Here is a 20,276-nt window from a genome sequence, read left to right on the forward strand (position 1 = left end):
GGAAACTGGTTGCAAATCAATGAACCGGTTTCAAAATCTGATCAGCGAAAATGGTTCAATTTTTCAGGCTCTACAACTTTTGTTTCAAGTTTTTTCTCTATCTTTAATGTTTGGGTGATTGTCAAAAACTGGTTGCTAAATGTAAACCAATGAACCGGTTTCAAAATGTGATTAATGAGACAAAATTGTGTAATTTTTCATGCTATACAACTTTTGTTTCAAGCTTTTTTCTCTATCTACAATTTTTAGGTATTTTTTGTCAACTGGTTGCCAATTAATGAACCAGTTTCAAAATCTGATCAGCGAAAATGGTTCAATTTTTCACACTCTACAACTATGTTTCAAGTTTTTTTCTCTATCTCTAATTTTTAGGTGATTGTCAAAAACTGCTTGCTTTATTATTCGAACCAATGAACCGGTTTCGTAATGTGAATAGACAGAATTGTGTAATTTTTCATGCTCTACAACTGTTTCAAGCGTTTTTCTCTATCTACAATTTGTAGGTAGGTATTTTTTATAAACTGGTTGTCAATTCATGAACCGGTTTCAAAAAATTCATATCACGTTTTTGTCGCCTTAGAGTGTAGAGTACATTGTGCCAATAAGAACCAGTTTGAATTTTTTGACCAAATAGGTTTTTCAATTTGTGGACACCCTGTGCATGGGCCAGAAATTTTCAAGGTCGCTTTTGAAAGCCTTTATTTTTTCCTACTCAACGCCGTTTCATTCATCTCGCTAGCCCTTTCCACTTAGAAATAAAAGCTACTGAGCACTACTTTTGTGTCATACTGTACAGGCAATTGACGCGTGCATTAAATTCAAAATCCCTTCTAATATTCGATAAGTATTGGACTAGAGAGTTGATAGTTTGAAGAGTCAAAAAAATGGTAATTTTGGGATCAACATTTTGACTGGAGTTTTGTTCTGAATTCGTAAACTATCAGAAAATCACATTTTATAAACGAAAAATCTTTCCCAGTTCGAGAGAAAAGCAATTTAAAAATGCTGTAAAAAGTACACGATTTATTGGATTGGATATAAAGATCAACTAATTTTACAAAAATTACAAACGTATTTTCAACCTCTTGAATAACTCAGATACATATTCACTCGACTTCCAGCTTCCTCGAAATTTTTACTACCGTTTCTTCAAATGATTCTCTCAGTCAATACTTGATTTTGAGCTCAACTTTCCGCAGAATCATCCGCTCGTTTCCAAATCATTTTTCTGCCAGCTTTCTCAGATATCGATTTGTCGGTAGAATTTCTCGATTGGTTTTCCTCCGAGCCATCTACGCTGAAAGGTTTAAATTTCAAAATTTGTCTAGTACCTTGTTCTTTGTTCGATTGATCTCGGTCGATGAATTTTCCAGCTTGAGGTTTTCTCATATTTTGACGTCGTTCTTTTGAATTCTTCAAATCGAGTACTTTCGGTTTCGGTTTATGCCATTTGGTTGGTCCTTTCAACGGTACATCGAGGACGGACGATTTCTTATATTTTGTTTGAGGGTTGGATTGATTTTGCAACTCGAGCAATTCTTCCTCTTCTTCGTTTTGAGGCTCGAATCGCTCTCGGAATTGTTTATAAGGGTGAGGAGGTTTGTACACGGTGACTTCATTTCTCCATTGTTTGTAGTAATCTTTGAACATTTGGTAACGTTCGAAATTCGCTGGGTTGTCATCGTTTCGGATTTTTTTACGGTTCTCCTAATAACGAAAGATGGTTATTAGAACGATGGTAATGAAAACATAGGTAGGTATAGGCTAGTACTTTAAAAGCGACATTTAGTTACCTTTACATTGAAATGTTTGGACGCAGAGCTCATAAGAATTTTCAAATTTTGCATGACTTTTTCATTCGGTTGGATTTCTAGTTTTAGCATTAATTTTAATAAAAATTTCAAGTATTCGTAATTATAAGTGTAGCAGGCCTGTTTCAACATTCCTCCGATTATTTCTACGTTCAATCTGTAATATCGAATAACGTGTGAGAAAAACAATTACATATCACGAAACAGATACAAAAAAGAAATAGTCAATGTACCTGTAACCAAATTGTTTCATATCATGAATAAGTAGCTTAGCTTCGGCAGCTGTTCGACAGCACAGAGCTAATACTCCGAAGGTAACGATATCAGGGTTCAAGAAATTCGCTTGAATCAATTCGAGTACAGCCTGAAAAATTTTAAATATTAAAAAATGATCGTAAAAGTAAGATTTGTAAACTATAAGTGGCGTACTAACTCGGCCATTATCGTGATCTCGTCTGTAAGCTCTTTTTTTAATCAACATGTTGCAAAAATCTATATCCATATCGACACCGAGTCTCTTCATTTCTTTAATCAGTGCCTTAAATGAGAAATAAAGGAAACAAAAATTAGTTGTTTCGAGGGTCTGGCTAGCTCAAGAAAAACGATCAAGAACCAATAATACTCACTTCCTCGGCAACTATAGTCGATGGTATCATGTCTAATAATATTGTAAACGTTTTTATATCTGGTTTGACATCGCGCAGTTCCATTTCTCTCAAAATATTACGGAAACCTCCCAATAATAATAATCTAAGGAGAGAAAAAAAAATGATAAAAGACGAGACTCATGAGCCAAACAGAGTCGGATCAAAAAAAATATGCAAAAAGGATATATCCAGTCAAAATTTCAAGTGCTTAAAAAGCATTTTTCGATTTTTGGTGAAAATCAAATTTGGGCCAAAAACGATGAAAAAAAATCAAAATTTCACCAAATTGAACTAGAAATTTGGGACAATCCAATTTTCGACCTGCCAAATCGATTGGAAACTGCTTCGAACCGTTTCGAGCAGTTCTACAGCTTTCAGATTTTTAAAACTTGAAATTTCCACACAAAATTATACCAAATGAAGTTGGAAAGCCATCAGAACGCCGAATGAATTTCGGTTTTCCAATTTCATTTGGTAAAATTCCTATCGTCATAAGGGTAGCCAAAGATACCTGTCTGTAGATGTATTAACTTCTTTCAGTTCAATAATACTTCCTAAATGTGGAACAGGAGCCAATAAATTAGGTCTATTTTCTTTCATCTCTAACAAAGATTCATCGTTCGATTGGTAACTTTCTGGTAGGTTTTCTGTACTCGAATCTGGTTTCGATGACGAATCGAATTCCTGCGCAGTATTTTATATTCATTGCCATGTTATTTGTTCATATTAGTTAGTGTTTGGATAAGAATTACTCACTACTTCATCTCCAGCAGCTAACATATGTTTGTTAGCACGTCCGGCTATTAATTTCACCGATTCGATGGTCTCATTTACATCACCGATACCGCAATCACGTACACATCTCAAAAACTGGTTGAAAATCAACTTATTCGGTTTGACAGATCTTCTCCTCATTTTATGCCACAACTAGACAAAGATATCGATATGTATGATCCGTTTTGCAAAATCAGTTCGACTGAAACGTACTCGAGTCTACGACTTACGATTAGAGCGTGCCTGAATCCAGCTTCTTTATCGGAGATACAAGCTTGGAACAAAAACGAATACGTGCCCTCGTCAACCGGAAGTTTTCTAGTCATCATTTCGTCAACTACTAAAAACGCAGCTTTCACATCGTTCAGTCGTGCGTAAGCTAAAAATTGAATTATTAGACAGTTTCCAATTTACAACCGAGAGAATGGAGTCTAGAATAGCTCACCTTTTATCATGGCGTTGTAATTAATCGAATTCAACATCAATCCTTGTTCTTCCAATTGTCTTCGTAAATTATTGAGCCTAATTAGAGCATCTTCGGGGATTAGAGAATTCGCACAGGCGTTGAAAAGTCCAGTATACGTAGGAGCTGTCCTTTTTATCCCAGCTTGTTTCATCTAGACGTAGATTTTTTAATTAAATTCAATTCGTATTTAATTTTCTAACGTATGGTATCTTACTTTATTGTATAATTTGAAAGCTTTCTGGGTGTATCCTACGCTGGCGCATCCATTTATGAGTAAATTATAAATATAATAATCCGGTTTGACTTTGTCTCGTTTCAGCATTCTTTCTTCCAGAACGTCGATGGCATCAGCGATCTGAAACGTTGTCTTTTAATACAATACATTCTCAAGAACACGATGCACTGATGTATTTCCATACAAACCTTCTTTTCACTGATGAATTTTTTGATTAATCTGGTATAATAACCAATATTTCGGCGCACTTTTCGACCTGTTTCGTCTTCGAGTAAAAATTCAACTTTATCGTCTTCTTCTTCGGGCATTTCATCGAGTTTATCGTTGATATCTTTTTCCGGAGCCAATGTACCGAATGTGTCGCCATCGTATTTGGAAAAATCACTTATCGGTTCGACTGATGCAACTTTTTGAGCCGGTGTTTCCACATTGTACCGGAGTCGAGATAAATGTAAACGAGAACATGGAGTATATCTGTTGATGGTTGATAGGGCTGATACTCTTCTAAATGTAGTATTGAAAAGCAATTCTATCGCTCTACGTTGCATTTTGCTTTCGGTTATTACGAAGGAGAAACCGACACAAATTCCAAGCACATTGGAAGAGAATGAAATAATGGGTTACTTGACTGAAGCAGTTGACGAATTTTTTTACTATGCTCAGGACCAGAACTAGAGTAGAATCGAGATGAAATTCAGAAAAACAAATCTTTTGAGATGTAAAATTAACATGTTGAATTCAAAAATTGCATTCACGTTGTATTTTATTTTGATTGATAACTAAATTTTGCAGTGATAACAGTTGCCATGCGCAATAGATCGAGGGAAGGAAGGAAGAGAAGGCCGAAGGGGATGTGACGTCAAAGCCTAGTTGAAATTCGAATGGTTCCCTCGAATAATTGAAGCATTTTGAAATTTGAAAATTCTGATAGAGATAACTGAAGAGTTTCCTTCATCCGAATGCCATGTGAAAAACACACCGAAGATTTTTTCAGACGTTCTGAAAAATTAACATAAAATAATTACAACGTTGAGTACATTTCGGTCAATTGAAATTTTATTGACACCGGGTGCCGGTTAGCATCAATTAAACGTATTTAAAAAATGCCGAAGAAAAAAGAACAAACAAGAGCTAATAGTTAAAAAAAAAAAATTACAAACGTATACTAATGTAAGGTTAAAAAATTAGACACGTAAATGAAATGAAAACACATGAATAACTCAAAAATGTCGTCAGACATCACAGTAAAAAGTGAGAAAATATTATCACAAAATGAGAATTGGCAAATAAACTTAATCATTGATCATTATGAAAGTTTTCATCCGAATGTTTGAAATACTTGGTTAGGTTATTACCGTCGGCAGTCATGTTTAACCTTTTACGTTTCAAACTTTTGGAACGATTCTGCACACCGGGAGATTTCTTTACTTTAGGAGATACCCTATTTCGAACAGATAATTTACTCAGCGACTTAGGGCTAGATAATTTACTCAATGACTTAGGGCTAATGGACTCTTTTGGCTGTTGGATGTGTAAATTGGTGAGCCAATTATTCAAGGAACTCGGTTTGGGTCCGATTTTTGCACAGGTATGAGTCTGATAAGTGCCATCGACGAAAGCGTTTGGTAACACGATCCGTGATAGTTCAGCTGTAAAGATAACGAACGAAATTAAACGTTAGTTTTTAGACGAATAAAGTCTTCAGTCATTGGTACGTCTACGTACTTTCATCGTTAGGAAATTTGCGTAACTTGGACGCCATCGTAAAACTCCTTCGGTATCTTTCGGGTGTTAACTGTTCATCGAGATGAATGGCAAAACCGTCCGATCTCTGGTTAGAATCTGATCTATGTTCTGGTTCTGCGTTCCAAATCCAAGAACGAGAACTATTCGACGTACTCGACGTCTGATCAACGATACAAAAATTAATAATAGGGTTTCAAATAGCGAAAAATGAACTGATTAGACTTTACGTACCTTCAGTCGTTCCGGTGCACACCAAGATTCGGGTAATGCGCTCCAAATCCACGGACGAGGATAATCTGACGTAGTGGCAATCTGAGAGATGAAACGAAATTATTTACAAGAACGAGACAATATACGACGAGTTGGAAAATCAATATTCACCTTTAACTGATCCGCGGGACACCACGATACATCACATAATCCATCGTGTATTCCATCCAACATGACGATAGGATCTTTCGAGGCGTTCACTTTCCAAATATAAACCTTATTCAGACTATCCGTACTCGCTAAGTATTTCTCATCTGGACTTAAGCTGCATTTTACATAGAATCCGGAGCACTCGTGACCGGTATACGTATATTCTGAGAATTCGACGACAAAATAGCTTAAAAATGATTCAATTCGAAGATTACTAAAGCAAAATGCAGTATAACAAACCTAGACTACATTCTTTCTTCGTTATGTTGTAACAATAAATTGTACTATTCGTACAACTTGCAAATAAGCGGGAGCCTGTCCTGTTTATAGTCATATGCGAATATCCAAACGATGATTTCTTATCTGGACATATCAATTCTTGAACAGGTACTATATTTTTCATATACTGGTACGTTTTTCGCAAATCCCACACTTTGATGCATCTGATAACAGAAGAAATAAAACATTGAGAATACGTCAATATTAATGTAGGCACAAATATTCAAGCGTCTTACGAGTCTTTATCAGCGCACGAAATTAACGTATGTTGATCTTGATACGTTACGCAAGTAATGCTAGGCGCCGCTTTCTGTTTCTGAGCCGAATTTTTAACATTTGCTGCTGAAATAGGTATCATACGTATTAACCGGGTGTTTAGAATAAAATCTTATATTCAAATAATTCGTAATACCATTTCTGCAGTGACTATTCAGAATACAGTTATCAGGTAATATTTCTCCATTGGCAGTTGCCCTCGAAGAACGCGCATCCCAAATATAAATATTTCCGTCTCTTCCACCGGTGGCAAAAATATCTGCGGGATTTCACAATCATCATTATATCAAAATCGTACTAACATTATACTAAAAAATCAAATCATACATACGCGAACTAGTGGGTTCGAAACAGGATGTCTTTACAGTACATGTGTGAGCTTTGAAAGTATTCAGTTCGGTTAACGAGCCGTCATCGTGTACGTCGAATAATGTAGCATTATGGTTTCCCGAAGTTGTGATCAATTTCATGTCAATATCACTCCACGATACCGAAAACAGAGCATCCGAGCCGACTTGTTGGACTGAAATTCGAGACAGTTAGACAGTTGTTAAAATTACGCAGATATATTCCAAATAAGAGATAATTATCAGCACGTACTATGGTAAGGGTAGTGATCATTTTGAAGAAATTCTGTATTCAAAATCATTATCTGGCCATTATCGCATGTAGCTCCCAATACATGACCGTAACTTGATCTGCGAGCGAAAGCACAGCTCAGCAAAGGAGAGCCTGTTTCGTTAGTTTCATCTGATGGAGGCGAGTCCTTGTGAACGCAATGGAAATTAGACAATACGCTATTGTAACAATCTGTACTATCTGTAGAAATATAATACTTTCAATAAGGAAATTCAATTAAGCTGTATCGATATTTCGCGAGAGAATGGTGAAAAATTACATTACCTAATCCTTTCGCTCGCTTCCTCAGCTCCTGCAAAGCGAACATCACGCCGGAGTAGTGGTCACCGGAGGTTAATAATTAGAGTTCGAAGCTGAGGCGAGGTATACTGGTACTTTGAAGAGATGATTTTTAAACATTTACATCCTTTTTACAGCTGCTTTCTTTAAAATCTCAAGAATTTTTTTCAATTTAGATTTACGCGCTAAAAACAATTTTTTTATCAGGAGAATTCGAAAAATGTTTGTTGACATTTCGAACTGAATTTTCTGACAGTGTTGGTGGAGGCGAAATTTTAAAAAAATGAAAATACGCATCCTTGAAGTTTTACCCGAAAAAATACAGAAATTACCGTAATTACCATGTATTTACATGCCGAACCGGATTGAGGCCCTCGTCTTTTACTGCCTCTTTTTTTAAAAAAAAAAAGAGAACAAAGTTTCTTCTTTTTCCCAACAGATGGCACTGCGAGTCCGTTGAGAATAAGGCTTTTGACGTATTGCGGGTTGCATATCGGTTTGCCTGAACTTTATCGGTTTGGTGGGCATTCTTATCAGTGAGTATCATTAGTATCAAAATTTCATATTTTGAGCAATTTTCACAAGGTGTTTTTGAAATGTATAGCTTTTAGTGCCTGTCTACATAGGAGGCAACGAGCAACAGCAACAAGCAATTTTGACAAAATTGAAGCAACTTGGGTGATTTTTCAAAAAGCTTCCCTACATAATGAGAGCAACTTACGACGCGAATTTTCTGCAGAATGCCAAAAAAAAAGCGGTAAACTGTTCAATGATAGCTACACTTCATTAGAGGAATAGGTCCTGCAAAATGGCTGTCGTAATTTTAGTGTTCATGACGTCATAGCATAGATTTTCGTGATGTAAATAAACTTATTATCTTTCATTATTTTCATCTTGTGTTTTATTAGTATTTTCTCTTCATGTTTTTCAGCTAATTAAATAAATTAAGCTCGTAAGTCGTAGTAAACAATTTGTAAGATGGAACCAAGTTCAATAACGTGTGACCGCTGTGGTCATACATTTAAGCATAAAAAAAAACTTGATCAAGCATTTACAGCTCTGTATGAGTGAACAAAAAGATAGTAATGGTAACCGTAAGCGATAATAGGTACTTCAAAAAACCATGTAGGATGGGAAAAACTCATCATAGTCATCATAAGTTCTTGTCTTACTATGCTATTGAGCTATTGTCTTACAGAGATGAAAACCAGAAAAAATCGAAATCACATTTTATGTGCTGTCTGTAAATATCCGTCGGCTTCGATGAAACAATACCATTCGCACTTACATATCTAACGTACATCAAATTTCCACTCCTATTGAAACTTTGAATTTTGATTCTGAAAAAGGTACTTTTTGAATGGTACCTCATCATAGTCGTAAGTCAAAACGGAAAAAAAACAATACTCTTTTATCTAGCGTCTAGCGCTGCTGAAAAAGAGATGAGAGAAAAGCTTAATTGCCGATCAATCAATGCTAATTCGCAGACTGGATGATCATACGTATTGATTTAGCTTGTATAGAATGATATGATAAAGTTCAAAGTCTCAAATTTCTTTTCATCGTTTCATTGTTTTACTTTTACATATATGTTAACTACCTTTTACGAATCTAATACGATTTTTTTCCTTTTAATTTTAATAGAAAACCGAACCAAAATACTGTTTCTTTACTTATTCAAAATGTTATGAGCTGAAGATAATTGATAAAACTCTTCCACGAAGTGATAAAGGAGTGATGTCAAAGCTCTGCTTCGATTACATCTGTAGTAGTGTTGGCCTGAGAATATTCTCAATGCGCATAATCTGAGAATATTCGCGAATATTCGCGAATATTCTCAAATGCTTGGAGAATATTCTCTCAAAAAAATAAAAATCATGACTTTTTTCAAAAAATTTGAAGATTTTTCTACAATTTTCCACAATTTACAAGTTTTACATCAACTTTTCTTTATAAATTTCCAATTTTCCTTAATAATTTGAAACCTTTTCAATGGAAATTTGGAAAGTTTCCGATTATCTCTAAACTAAGCAATAATGTTCTAATTTTTTGAAAAGAATCTGCGGAATATGCCAATACCACCTATAGTAAAAGGCCTGAGCGCTGTTTTGTGACGTCATCGCTACTTGGTAGTACTTACGTATCTAACATATCATAATACACTATAGAATTGAATGAAAAATGCACTCAAACGAATTAAATCCTGCGAAAATTTTATTTTTCATATTTTATCTACATGAATAATGAATTTATGATCATGTAGGAATGATTTTAATGAAAAATAATGAAGAAATTAGGTTATAAACAACACTGTTTTTCAACATTAAAGATGAAAGTTATACATAAACTTGACAAAATTATACCTTTTGGCGGATAATACAACACTCACTGGTGAAATATAATTAAATAATCGTCGAATCTTGTCAAAATCCCACTAAAATCATCTAATTGGTTTGAGATGTTGATGGTTTCTTGATTCTTGATTAGATAACCTTATCCATCCATTGTAGTTGGATGGTTGTATTCACAATGCAGATTTAAAACGCATTTTAGATTATATGGTTCACTATTCATTTCACTGCGATGTTATTCCAGTAAAACACAGGCACTAGTACACATCAGTTTTCATTTTTATTCACTTCACAAGATATCTACACATCCGAATCACACAATGTCACAACACAAACAGATCGCGAAAAATTCACTTTTGTACAAAAATAAAGTAATCCAACACCACCAGTAGTTGAAAACAACAATATCTCATCACTACACCACATTTTAGAACGAATATTAATTAAAATGTCATCATTTTAATAACGTTTTTAACGAAAGTTTTACTCTATTTCACGAACTCGCCATTTAAATGTACGTTAAAATTCAAATGGTAAACACAATCGAGCCATCTACTAGTGGTGACGTCAGAAGGTGATAACGATTCAGCGCTCAGGCCTTTTACTATAGGTGGTATTGAATATGCGCAAGAATCTGCGCATATTCTTGCGCATGCGCAAGCAAAAAAAGAATATTCGCGAATTTGCCCAACACTAATCTGTAGTTATGACGTCACTGACTATCCCTGGAAAGTAGGACCTATTCCTCTAATGAAGTGTAGCTTTCAAAGATTGGATAAAAAAAATTTGAGGCAACACCAGGCAACACAGGCAACATAATCAAACTATTTTGATTATGTTGCCTGGTTCCAAGTAGGGTTCCAAGTTGCTTGTTGCTGTTGCTTATTGCCTCCTATGTAGATCGCGACTTAGTTTTTTCTTCAATTTTAAACACTGTTAAACCTTGTAATGGAAAAAGATCCTCTCTTCGTCGAGTTTTACAGAAGTTGACAAAACGTCTTTGAACCTCGACAAAGAGCGGATCTTTTTCCATCACAGGATTTAACAGTGTTTAAAATTGAAGGAAAAACTAAATAAAAGCTATAAATTTCAAAAACACCTTGTGAAAATTGCTCAAAATATGAAATTTTGATACTCACTGATAAGAATGCCCACCAAACCGATAAAGTTCAGGCAAACCGATATGCAACCCGCAATACGTCAAAAGCCTTTAGGTTGAAATAATTGCCTATCGTGATTTTTGCAGGCGTTTTATTAATTTTTCAAATTTTTCACCGTCGAATTAAATTATTGTGATGCAATTTTTTCAAAATCGACGAGTATTACTAATTCAAGGTCACTAATTACGATTTTGATGTTATTATTACATCTTATGAGATCTTACGCCAATTTTAGGACGCTAATTACGAATTTGAGGTAATTATGATGGAAAATGAACCTGAATAACGTATAAGCCATAAGGTATCAAATCCTATATGTATTTTTGAACCTCCTGAACGAGAATTTTACATAATTTCGGCGCTAAAATCAATAAGGGTTTCAGGATCGGCTAATTTTAGGCCACTGATCATAAATTTAAGCCTACTTTTCGCACTGATGCTGAAATTACTGCTAAAAAGAGTTACAACACTACATTTTAAAACAGCTTTCACATGAAAACGAATTCTGAAATTATTTATTCGGTAAAAAAATAAATCAATAAGAAAACAGTTGACAAAAAAACATCAAAATCACAAATTTAAAAAAAAACAATACTCTAATGGTATTTTATCCTACTAGTAAAATCACTTTATTTAACTAGTTGAACAACATATTTTATCCAAACGTGGGAAGAAAACGCACATTTGATCACTCGAGCGACTAGCGAGAGTAAATAAAGTAGCGTTTTATTGTACTAGTAGGATAAAAATACATTATTTATATAGAGTTTAAACGTCTTGGAAAGTTCTGCGAATTAAAGATTATTTACAAATAAAGAGATTACAATAACTTGATGATGTTTAATTTTCAAAGATGCTAATTACATTAAATTAAACCATAGAATAAGCGACCAATTATCGACTGCGATACGATTGTAGATGAGTTCACATTTAGGTCGAGTATGAGTTCCTCGCAAAGATCATAAACTGGTAATCAAATTGGCTATTTTTAATTTTGTTGAGTAAATTCTTGCCTTCTATTTTATATAGGTACCAATCGCGATCAATCTGTAACAAGAGAAAACAAAAATCAAAATTAGTCGGTCATTCTCGAACATGCCTAATTTATTCTATGTAGCTTAGGTAATGTGTTGAATATTTTGGAGGAATTTAGTCAGTTTTTGAAAATTTAAAATCGAAAAACGAAAATCTTACTCGCGAAGCAATACAAGAGATTAGTTACGTAACAGAGATTTTTCGAGTTTGAATGCAGGCAATTGCGCATAGGTAATAAAAAAAAAATCAATTTGACAAGTTAAAAAACTTGACTATACTTTCTTCGAATTGGATAAAAAAAACACACGAATCTATCTATGTAGCAGAATTGAAGCCAACTTTAATTCTATTTCATTTCTTTTTGAATCAATTCAACTCATCTACTTAATTTAATTTCGGTTTCATTTATTTTTATTCAATTCATTTCAATTCAACGTTTCGATTATTTGTAGATAATTTATAATAATTAATTACCTATTAGTACTGTACAATGATTCACTTCAATTTATTTTCAATTAAACTAATTTCAGCACAAATCTTTCAATTTCTGATCAAAATTTTTAAATTGGGGCAATTTTATTTTTTTCAATTTTTTTCAAACGGGTAAATTTGAAATCTTTTGAGATCTTTAAATTTTAATTTGGCATCAAAAATTACCTATACTTAATGACCGAGTTCCTGATATTATATTAGACGTTTAGACGTTTAAAAACTTGGAAAAAATTCATCAACAACAAATATTTTTACAATTTTAAGCCCCCTGCAATATTTTGTGTCTTTCAAGAACTTGGAAAAAATCGTTTAGAATCCCTATCAACGAGATTTCATTTTTAGGTTTTTTAAACTGTATCAAGCAAAACACATTCATGACTTGAAACTTTCCTCGCAGTGGAGACTTCGCCTCCATTTTTTTTTTTTTTTCAATTTAGGAGGTCTGTAGGTAGCCAACATTTTTGGGGAACTGAGGAAACATTTTTATTGAAAAAAGAATTATCTAAGTAGAAGTACCTTATTCTGCTCAGAGATGAAATTTTTTAAAATAATTTGTACCTACAGAATGATTTTCAACTTAGGGGGTTTCATTGTACAAAGGGACCAATTTCATTTTGGAGGACCGAAGAAGGGTTTCTTTGAAAATGTGCTGATCAAAAAGTTCTCTGTTCAGAACTTGAACAGTTTCAAAAAATTTGTACGAATATCAATTTCTCTTTTTTTTTTTGGTTGATTTTTTCGACTCACATAATTTGGGAGACCGGGGGAAGGTTTTTCTTGAAAGTGTTTTTTTTTTAGAAAGATTCTCTACCCATAAATTAAAAATTTCTACAGACATCAATTTTTCATAATTTTTCATCTTTTAACAATTTTTCATTTTTTTTGGGGGGGGGGCTTTACACAAGAGAGCCAACATTATTTGGGGGTTCAACGAAGGCTTAAGGCTTTTTCTTGAGAAGAGGGTTATGCAGAACAATTCTAATGTGGAAATAAGATATTTTCGAAAAATTCCCCTGATTTTGATTTATTCTCATTTTTTGTGATTGTATTTACTTTGAGGACTGATGAGCTTCTGACTGAATGGTGGTGGGGGGGGGGGTGGAGAGGAGGGAAATATGGTTTGAAGGGCCGGGAACTTTTTTTTTTGAAAAAAGGATTACTTTTAGAAAAATTCTGGTCCAAAAACAAAAAATTTTCATGAATTTTTTCAACATTTTTCAACATTTTTTTCGACTTTAAGAAGCTACTGGCATCACTTTTTTTGCAGCCAGAAAAAATAAAAAATAAGAAATTATTTTCTCAACCGAGTCACGAGGTAACAACTTTGAGAGGTGTCATTTCAAAAAATAAAACATTTTTGAAAATAAAAACTCGAAAAAATTTAAAATCTTGAGCAAAAGAAGTTTGAAAATCAGAATTTGGGTAGAGACCGGAAACTGACTTTAAGCCAAAAAAAAACCATGATTTATCTTCAAAAATTTTGGAAGCTGGAAGAAGGCTTAGCTTTATAATTAGAAAACTAAAAGCCAGCCAAAAGTTTTATAATTTTCATCAGAAGCTAACCCTAAAAGGCTTAAAAGCTAAGCCTAAGAAGTTAGACTTCAGCATCTGCATATTTTCATCTGTGGCTTGTAACGAGAAAAGTATGCTTCAAATTTCGACCATTCAACTTTATAGCTTCTTCTCTGTGGGTTCGAATAACAGTAAATACACTCGCGTCAGCTGATACTTTTCCCCATTCATATCACTTTTCAAGAACTCAAGATAAGTTTGAGAATCTTATCAGCCAATTTCTGCTTCTCCGGATTCTTCGAGATTCAACTAGGTACATCTCTTTTTCGCAGGTAGTAGCTTTTATCTTCTAGTAATTAAATTTTAGATGCATTAATATTAAATTATAGCTCAAATTTTATTTAATTTTCATCATCTTTTCAAGATAAAAAATAAATACGACGATGGCGTTAGCGTGAAAAATCTCGAAAGCTTTCAAAAAATAGTCTGTATCAGGATACTTAGGTATGCGATAGGAATGGTTAAATTTTTATATTAAAATAATAACACAACAAGCAATAAATACGAAGTAAATAAAATAACTTGTTTGTTTAGATTAAATTATCATACAGTCTTTTAAAAGCTATCACGCGCTCAATGTTCAGTTGAAAAATCAACCTAACGAATGAACATTGATTTTTCATTTTCAGAACACATAATACGAGCATGAATTCAAGTACACCTAGCTTTCGTTTTGAAATTTTCAGTTCAGTGAATAATATTTTGGCATCTTGAAGTTACATTAAGAATCCATAATTGCACCATAAACGTAAGTATCGAGTTCATATACCTACCTATCCAATGTTACGAACGACGAAAGACGAAAAATATTCACACTTTCTTCCCTTTTTCAAATTTTAATAACTCCTAAAATATTACAGAATTGGATAGACAATTTTTGAAGGAAAAAAAAATGCGAGATCTACAAATAGCTGTGTTGGGAGCCGGAGTTGTTGGAGTAAATACCGCGTTACGAATCCAAGAAGAATTTCCATCAGCTAAAATTACTTTAATAGATGACAAATTTAACGAAACCACTCTAAGCTATGGTCCAGCTGGAGTATTTAGACCTGCTCAACATTTCGGAGGAATTCCTACAGATCGTGCCAAGTATAAAATTATACTTACACATATATGTATATAAATTTTTACTTAAAATTAACATTATCAACATGTTCAAAAAAAACCTCCACAAATTTTGATTTCAGAGCAATGATTCGGACTTCGTTTAAATACTACGAACAATTACTAAACGTTCCCGATAGCGGAGTAACAAAACTGGCCGGTTACATATTCTCCGATACGCACGAAAACAACGTCAAAGTAGGCAAAAATCAATACCTAACAAAGTTTTAGTCCAGGAAAATTAAAATTAGCATTTCATTGGGAAAAGTGATATAGAAAGCTGAATCATTTTGATGTACTGGTCCATTTTTACGAGCTGAACACGAATCAGAGGAGTTCCTTCGAGTCCCTGGTGAGCATTCTCCCCTATTGTGGATCTAAGCCTCCCCTCCCAACTTAGTTTTTGGCCTGTAACTCCTTAAATATTGATCCTAGCGGAAAAATTGTCAAATGAAACTTATTCTATGGGAAATTTCCTATATCAGATGATTATTTAGTGATTACATTTGCCCGAAGGGGGGGGGGAGTACGCTAATTCAGAGAAAGGGGGTTTTAACAAAGATCACAGTTATCGTGTAAACACCCCCTGGCTACCGTTAAAAATGGGCTAGAGGGCTGCGATTTGCGCCATTGGTCATCCCTTCGGAAGGTCTTTCCACAGGAAAAATTTCAAAAAAATCGCCGAACCCACCTACCACTTCTTGGTCTGGTCCAATTGACGTGGAATGACCCTCGTGCCAATCAAACAATGCTCCTGTGATGAGGCGAAAAAAGAGGGTCGAATGTTAAAACACTAAAAAAATTCATCGGAAGTGCCAATCGAATGTATTTTTTGCGTAAAATTTGCTATACAGTCCTACTTCTTGTCAAAATAGCAAACAAGTCCTAATTTTTTGACCAAAATCACGATTTTCGTCAAAATTTCAAAATTTTTTTCAAAAAAGTCTCGGTTTTGCCAGAGTCAAGAAAGTCCTGATTGTTTTTCAAAATTTCAAAGGAGTCGTGAATTTTGTCAGAGAGAAAGAAAAACTCTCGATTTTTCAGCCTGAGTTGGAAAAAAGTGCCAATTTTTGCCAAAAAATGCGAGAAAGTCTCGATTTTCTAACAAGAGATACTTACAAAGAAGTCCTGATTTTTTTGGCCAGAAATTGATAAAAATTCTGATTCTAACGGAGAAGAAAAATACCAATTTTTTCCAGAAATTCGAAAAAATTTTGCTTTTTAAACGAAAGATTCTGAACAGTCTTGATTTTTTGCTAGAAATTTTTAAAAAGTTACGAGCTCTTGTGAGAAATTCAAAAAAGTTCTGATTTTTTTCAGAAAATTCAAAAGTCCAGATTTTTTAGCCAGAATTAGAGAAAAGTTGTCATTTTTTAAGACAAAAATCCAAAAAAAAGTCTCAATTCTGAAATCGACCTGATTTTTTTTTATAAGTTTGAAAAAATAAGGTAATCTGGGCTAATTTTTTATCAACGTTTGAAAAAAATTCTGACTTTTCTCCAAAAATTCCAAAAAGTTCAAATCTTTGCCAGTTTGAGAAAATTTGAATTTCCAAGTGAGATTAAAAAATTTTTGATTTTTTTATCAGGAATTTGGAAAAGGTCACGATTTTTCAACCATAATGTGGAAAAAAGTCTCAATTTTATTTCAGTAGTTCGGAAGAGGTCAACTATTTTGCAATTTTTTTGGTAAAAAGTGAAACTTTGGCATACCTAATTTTTGGCAAAAAAGTTCAACGGGAGGGGGGTGATTTTTTAGTAATTTTGCTAAACATGCGAGATGTTTTGTTAATTTTTTGTAAAAATCAAGACTCTTACAATTTTAGTAGGTACCTCTACCTATGTACCTAATAAGCAACTTTTTTTTCATCAATTTTTGAGATTTTTGGGGCGAGGAGGGGGCAAATGAGAAATTTTTAAATTTTTGAGGGGGAACCACAATTTTTATAAATTTTTAGGAAGAAACGAGTTTTTTTTTGGCAATTTTGAAAAAGGCAGGATTGGTCATTTGTATTGCAGCATTTTTGGCATAAAAAGAGATATTTTTTTTTGTTTTCATCCCAAATGTAGGACCGAGATTTTGAAAAATTCGGGAAATTTTGAAAACAGTAACCAAAAGTTACTTTTAGTAACTTTAGTAACTTAACTTGGTTACATAAAAAGTAACCGAGTACAAGCCCTGGAAATTCATTGAATGAGGATCCACATTCCACTGCAGGGATACCGAACCGTTGTACGTTGTACCAATACGTAATACTTGACGAATAGTTTAGGTATTCTTGAAAAGGGAAACTAGTTGTGTTAAAATAAATTTTTTTTCAATTGAGAATTTTTTTTAGAATGCCCAAAATTATTTCATTGACTAATTATCGCACTCTTAATTTTTGTTCCACACGAAATCGCCTCGGGTGTCGCCGAAACTACACAGGCACAGGATAGTTGCCACCAATGAGAATAAATAAACTAAATTAATAAATTTCACTTGACATTTCGACAATGACAATTTTTCCACAACCACAAAGATCAATATTTTTGAGATTAAAGGCCAAAAACCAAATGGGGGGGGGGCTTAGATCCACAATAGCGGAGAACGCTCGCTAGGGACGCGAAGGGACTCCTCAGATTCGTGTTCAGCACATAAATAAATGGTCAATGGACCAGAGAGCAGACACCACTACCACTTGACCAGTATACCCAAAATTTAGCTCTCTAGTTTCTACATTACTTGTTCCCTACGACTTCCTTTTTTCGGCTAATTTTCCTGGACTATTTGAAGTTTTCCTTCTTCACCTATTCATTTCTAGTTTCTACCTTCTCTCTTCTAGAATGATTTTCTGCAAGGTCTTGTTCCACGATATCGCCCCGCAACGTTGGAAGAACGTCAGACTGATTCATCAAAATTATGGAAACACGGATCGTATTTTGAAACTATGAGAACTCAATGCACGTTATTTATTCCATGGGCTTTGAACAAGTAGGTAGCTGGTGGTCAATTCGGATCAAGTTTTGTAGATCACAATTCTATCATTTTTGATATTTTTGTATTCGTTTTTCCAAGGTATAAACAACGAGGTGGCACGACACGTCAAAAGCATATCACAAATCTCAACGAATTACAAAACGAATACGACGTCGTTTTCAACTGCACCGGATTAAATGCGAAATATTTATGCGATGATCCATTCGTAGTGCCCATTCGAGGCCAACTTATAAAAGTACCTATCTGCAAATACAAAATATTCTCTCAGTCTCAATATCACGTAGGCCTACCTACCTATTCTCAACTTTGCATTATTACGTTACCTATTACAGGTGTACGCTCCTCAATTGAAATATTTTTATTACAACGATTACGACACGTATATATTTCCTTTGGGAAATGGGACCGTTTGTTTGGGCGGTTGCAGAAATTACGACAGTTTTAATACCCAAGTGGATCGCTTCGATAGCATGTCAATAATAGAAAGATGTAGCGAAATTGTGCCTAGTTTGAAGGATGCGAATGTCTTAAGCGAGTGGGTTGGATTAAGACCGCACAGAAATGTTATACGTTTAGAAGCGGAAAATTTAGGAAAATTGAAGGTAATATAATGTAGAAGTAGAACTATAATTTATTATTCATAATTACTCACCTACCTACTTTTACACTTTTACACAATATAATTTACGAGTTGCCAGAAGTAGATATTTTCCTCCGTAGATTTTCAAACCTTATTCTTGAAAAATTAATATCTACCTATACCTACTCGAGTCAATTCTCAAATCGTTAATTTTACTAGATTTTACTCAATTTTATTTTTTTACAGGTCATACATAATTACGGGCACTGCGGTTATGGAATTACAACTGCTCCTGGGACCGCTGATCACGTTGTGAATTTATTTAAAAATTCTCATTCCACAAAAAGCAAATTGTAAACCGAATCATTTATTAGAAGGTGTTAACTTGGATGTTTTTAAAAAACAGTATATTTCAAGAAAGACTATAGTTACCTAGGTACTTGAGTGAGACTTGAACAGTTCCCAGTGATCATGAAGTCAAATGCTGATGCAGCCATTTTACATTATTAATATTTTACTTTGTTATTTTTGTTTACCCTCTGCTGCTATTGGTGCTACATATATTAGTGAAAATTTTCTAGAAATGAAATTAAAATGTTGATCATCTTTAAAGCAATTTCAATTCATTCCTTTTTTGTTATTAGGCTTTTAAAAATTAAATCAGCATCAAAAATTAAAAAAAAAATCAGTTCAGAATTACTGAATTAGCCTACACATTGTTCAAATTTTTAAATTATAATATCGCTGAAGAGATGATAATATACCTACTTACTACGTTTACAAACTGGTAGATTAGATACCGATTTTGAAGGGAGGAAAAGGTAATTTTCAGACAGAAATTACGCCTAATTTAATTCATTTTTCAAAAATAAGGAGTTCGAATAGTTCAAATTCAAAAGATGCGAAAAAAATTCAAGATGGTGGCCACTGGCCATATGATTTGGGCACTTCGACTTTACCTTCAATTAAACAGTAAACTGATAAACTTGAACGATTATCGTTCAAACTTCAAAGATTCACGCGAAATTTATTGATTATTAAATCCCAAATTCAAAATCAAATCAAAACTATACAATCAGATCAGACTATCATTATTCGGCACTCGGTAGTCACTTAGTCAGTACTATCACAACTTCACAACTTCACAATCACAAGTTTCAACTTCCAATTTCAAACTTTCGAATTCGAAGTTTCAAATTTCAATATTCAAAAAATTTATTTTTCATTTTTTAAAAAAAAGTAAAACTTGCAAAAAACAGCTTACTGGTATCAACCAATCACAAATCAAGAAAACAAACACGTCAGTGAACATCACAAAGGAAATGAAAAGTTAGCAACCATCTACAAAAAAATGGACCAACGAATAGGAATTTTCAAAATACGGGAATAAATTTCATAAGGTAATGAATTAATTCATCTTTTCAACATTTT

General features: G+C 33.8%; 3 protein-coding genes across 6 annotated transcripts; 1 reads left to right on the forward strand and 2 right to left on the reverse strand.

The window, feature by feature from the left end:
• Positions 1–1,003: 1,003 nt before the first annotated feature.
• LOC135838385 (pentatricopeptide repeat-containing protein 1, mitochondrial) lies at positions 1,004–4,729 on the reverse strand. Its single transcript, XM_065353991.1, has 11 exons — positions 4,122–4,729; positions 3,913–4,053; positions 3,678–3,849; positions 3,463–3,611; positions 3,215–3,385; positions 2,970–3,142; positions 2,438–2,561; positions 2,245–2,349; positions 2,045–2,175; positions 1,794–1,968; positions 1,004–1,707 (listed from the first exon to the last, which is right to left on the reverse strand). The coding sequence occupies exons 1-11, from the start codon at positions 4,479–4,481 to the stop codon at positions 1,186–1,188; spliced, it is 2,223 nt and encodes a 740-aa protein (XP_065210063.1). The 5' UTR covers positions 4,482–4,729; the 3' UTR covers positions 1,004–1,185.
• Positions 4,730–4,967: 238 nt separating this feature from the next.
• Positions 4,968–7,806, reverse strand: l(2)dtl (lethal-(2)-denticleless). 2 transcript variants are annotated; one of them, XM_065353993.1, is made up of 10 exons: positions 7,558–7,806; positions 7,255–7,473; positions 6,986–7,177; positions 6,791–6,913; positions 6,615–6,717; positions 6,340–6,542; positions 6,061–6,263; positions 5,911–5,991; positions 5,659–5,839; positions 4,968–5,582 (listed from the first exon to the last, which is right to left on the reverse strand). In XM_065353993.1, exons 1-10 carry the CDS (start codon positions 7,598–7,600, stop codon positions 5,230–5,232), a joined length of 1,701 nt encoding a protein of 566 aa, XP_065210065.1. In that variant the 5' UTR covers positions 7,601–7,806; the 3' UTR covers positions 4,968–5,229. The 2 variants fall into 2 exon arrangements, with proteins under 2 accessions (XP_065210065.1, XP_065210064.1); XM_065353992.1 differs by having other exon boundaries at positions 6,615–6,720; positions 7,558–7,803.
• A 6,489-nt stretch (positions 7,807–14,295) lies between these two features.
• Positions 14,296–19,457, forward strand: Daao1 (D-amino acid oxidase 1). 3 transcript variants are annotated; one of them, XM_065353995.1, is made up of 9 exons: positions 14,297–14,454; positions 14,547–14,626; positions 14,812–14,930; positions 15,043–15,271; positions 15,370–15,484; positions 18,111–18,259; positions 18,344–18,500; positions 18,598–18,867; positions 19,092–19,457. In XM_065353995.1, exons 4-9 carry the CDS (start codon positions 15,075–15,077, stop codon positions 19,200–19,202), a joined length of 999 nt encoding a protein of 332 aa, XP_065210067.1. In that variant the 5' UTR covers positions 14,297–14,454; positions 14,547–14,626; positions 14,812–14,930; positions 15,043–15,074; the 3' UTR covers positions 19,203–19,457. The 3 variants fall into 3 exon arrangements, with proteins under 3 accessions (XP_065210069.1, XP_065210067.1, XP_065210068.1); XM_065353996.1 differs by having other exon boundaries at positions 14,299–14,435; XM_065353997.1 differs by lacking the exon at positions 14,547–14,626 and having other exon boundaries at positions 14,296–14,454.
• The last annotated feature ends 819 nt before the right edge of the window (positions 19,458–20,276 follow it).

This window comes from Planococcus citri, chromosome 3 (assembly GCF_950023065.1).
Source record: "Planococcus citri chromosome 3, ihPlaCitr1.1, whole genome shotgun sequence".
Classification (NCBI taxonomy): Eukaryota; Metazoa; Arthropoda; class Insecta; order Hemiptera; family Pseudococcidae; genus Planococcus; species Planococcus citri.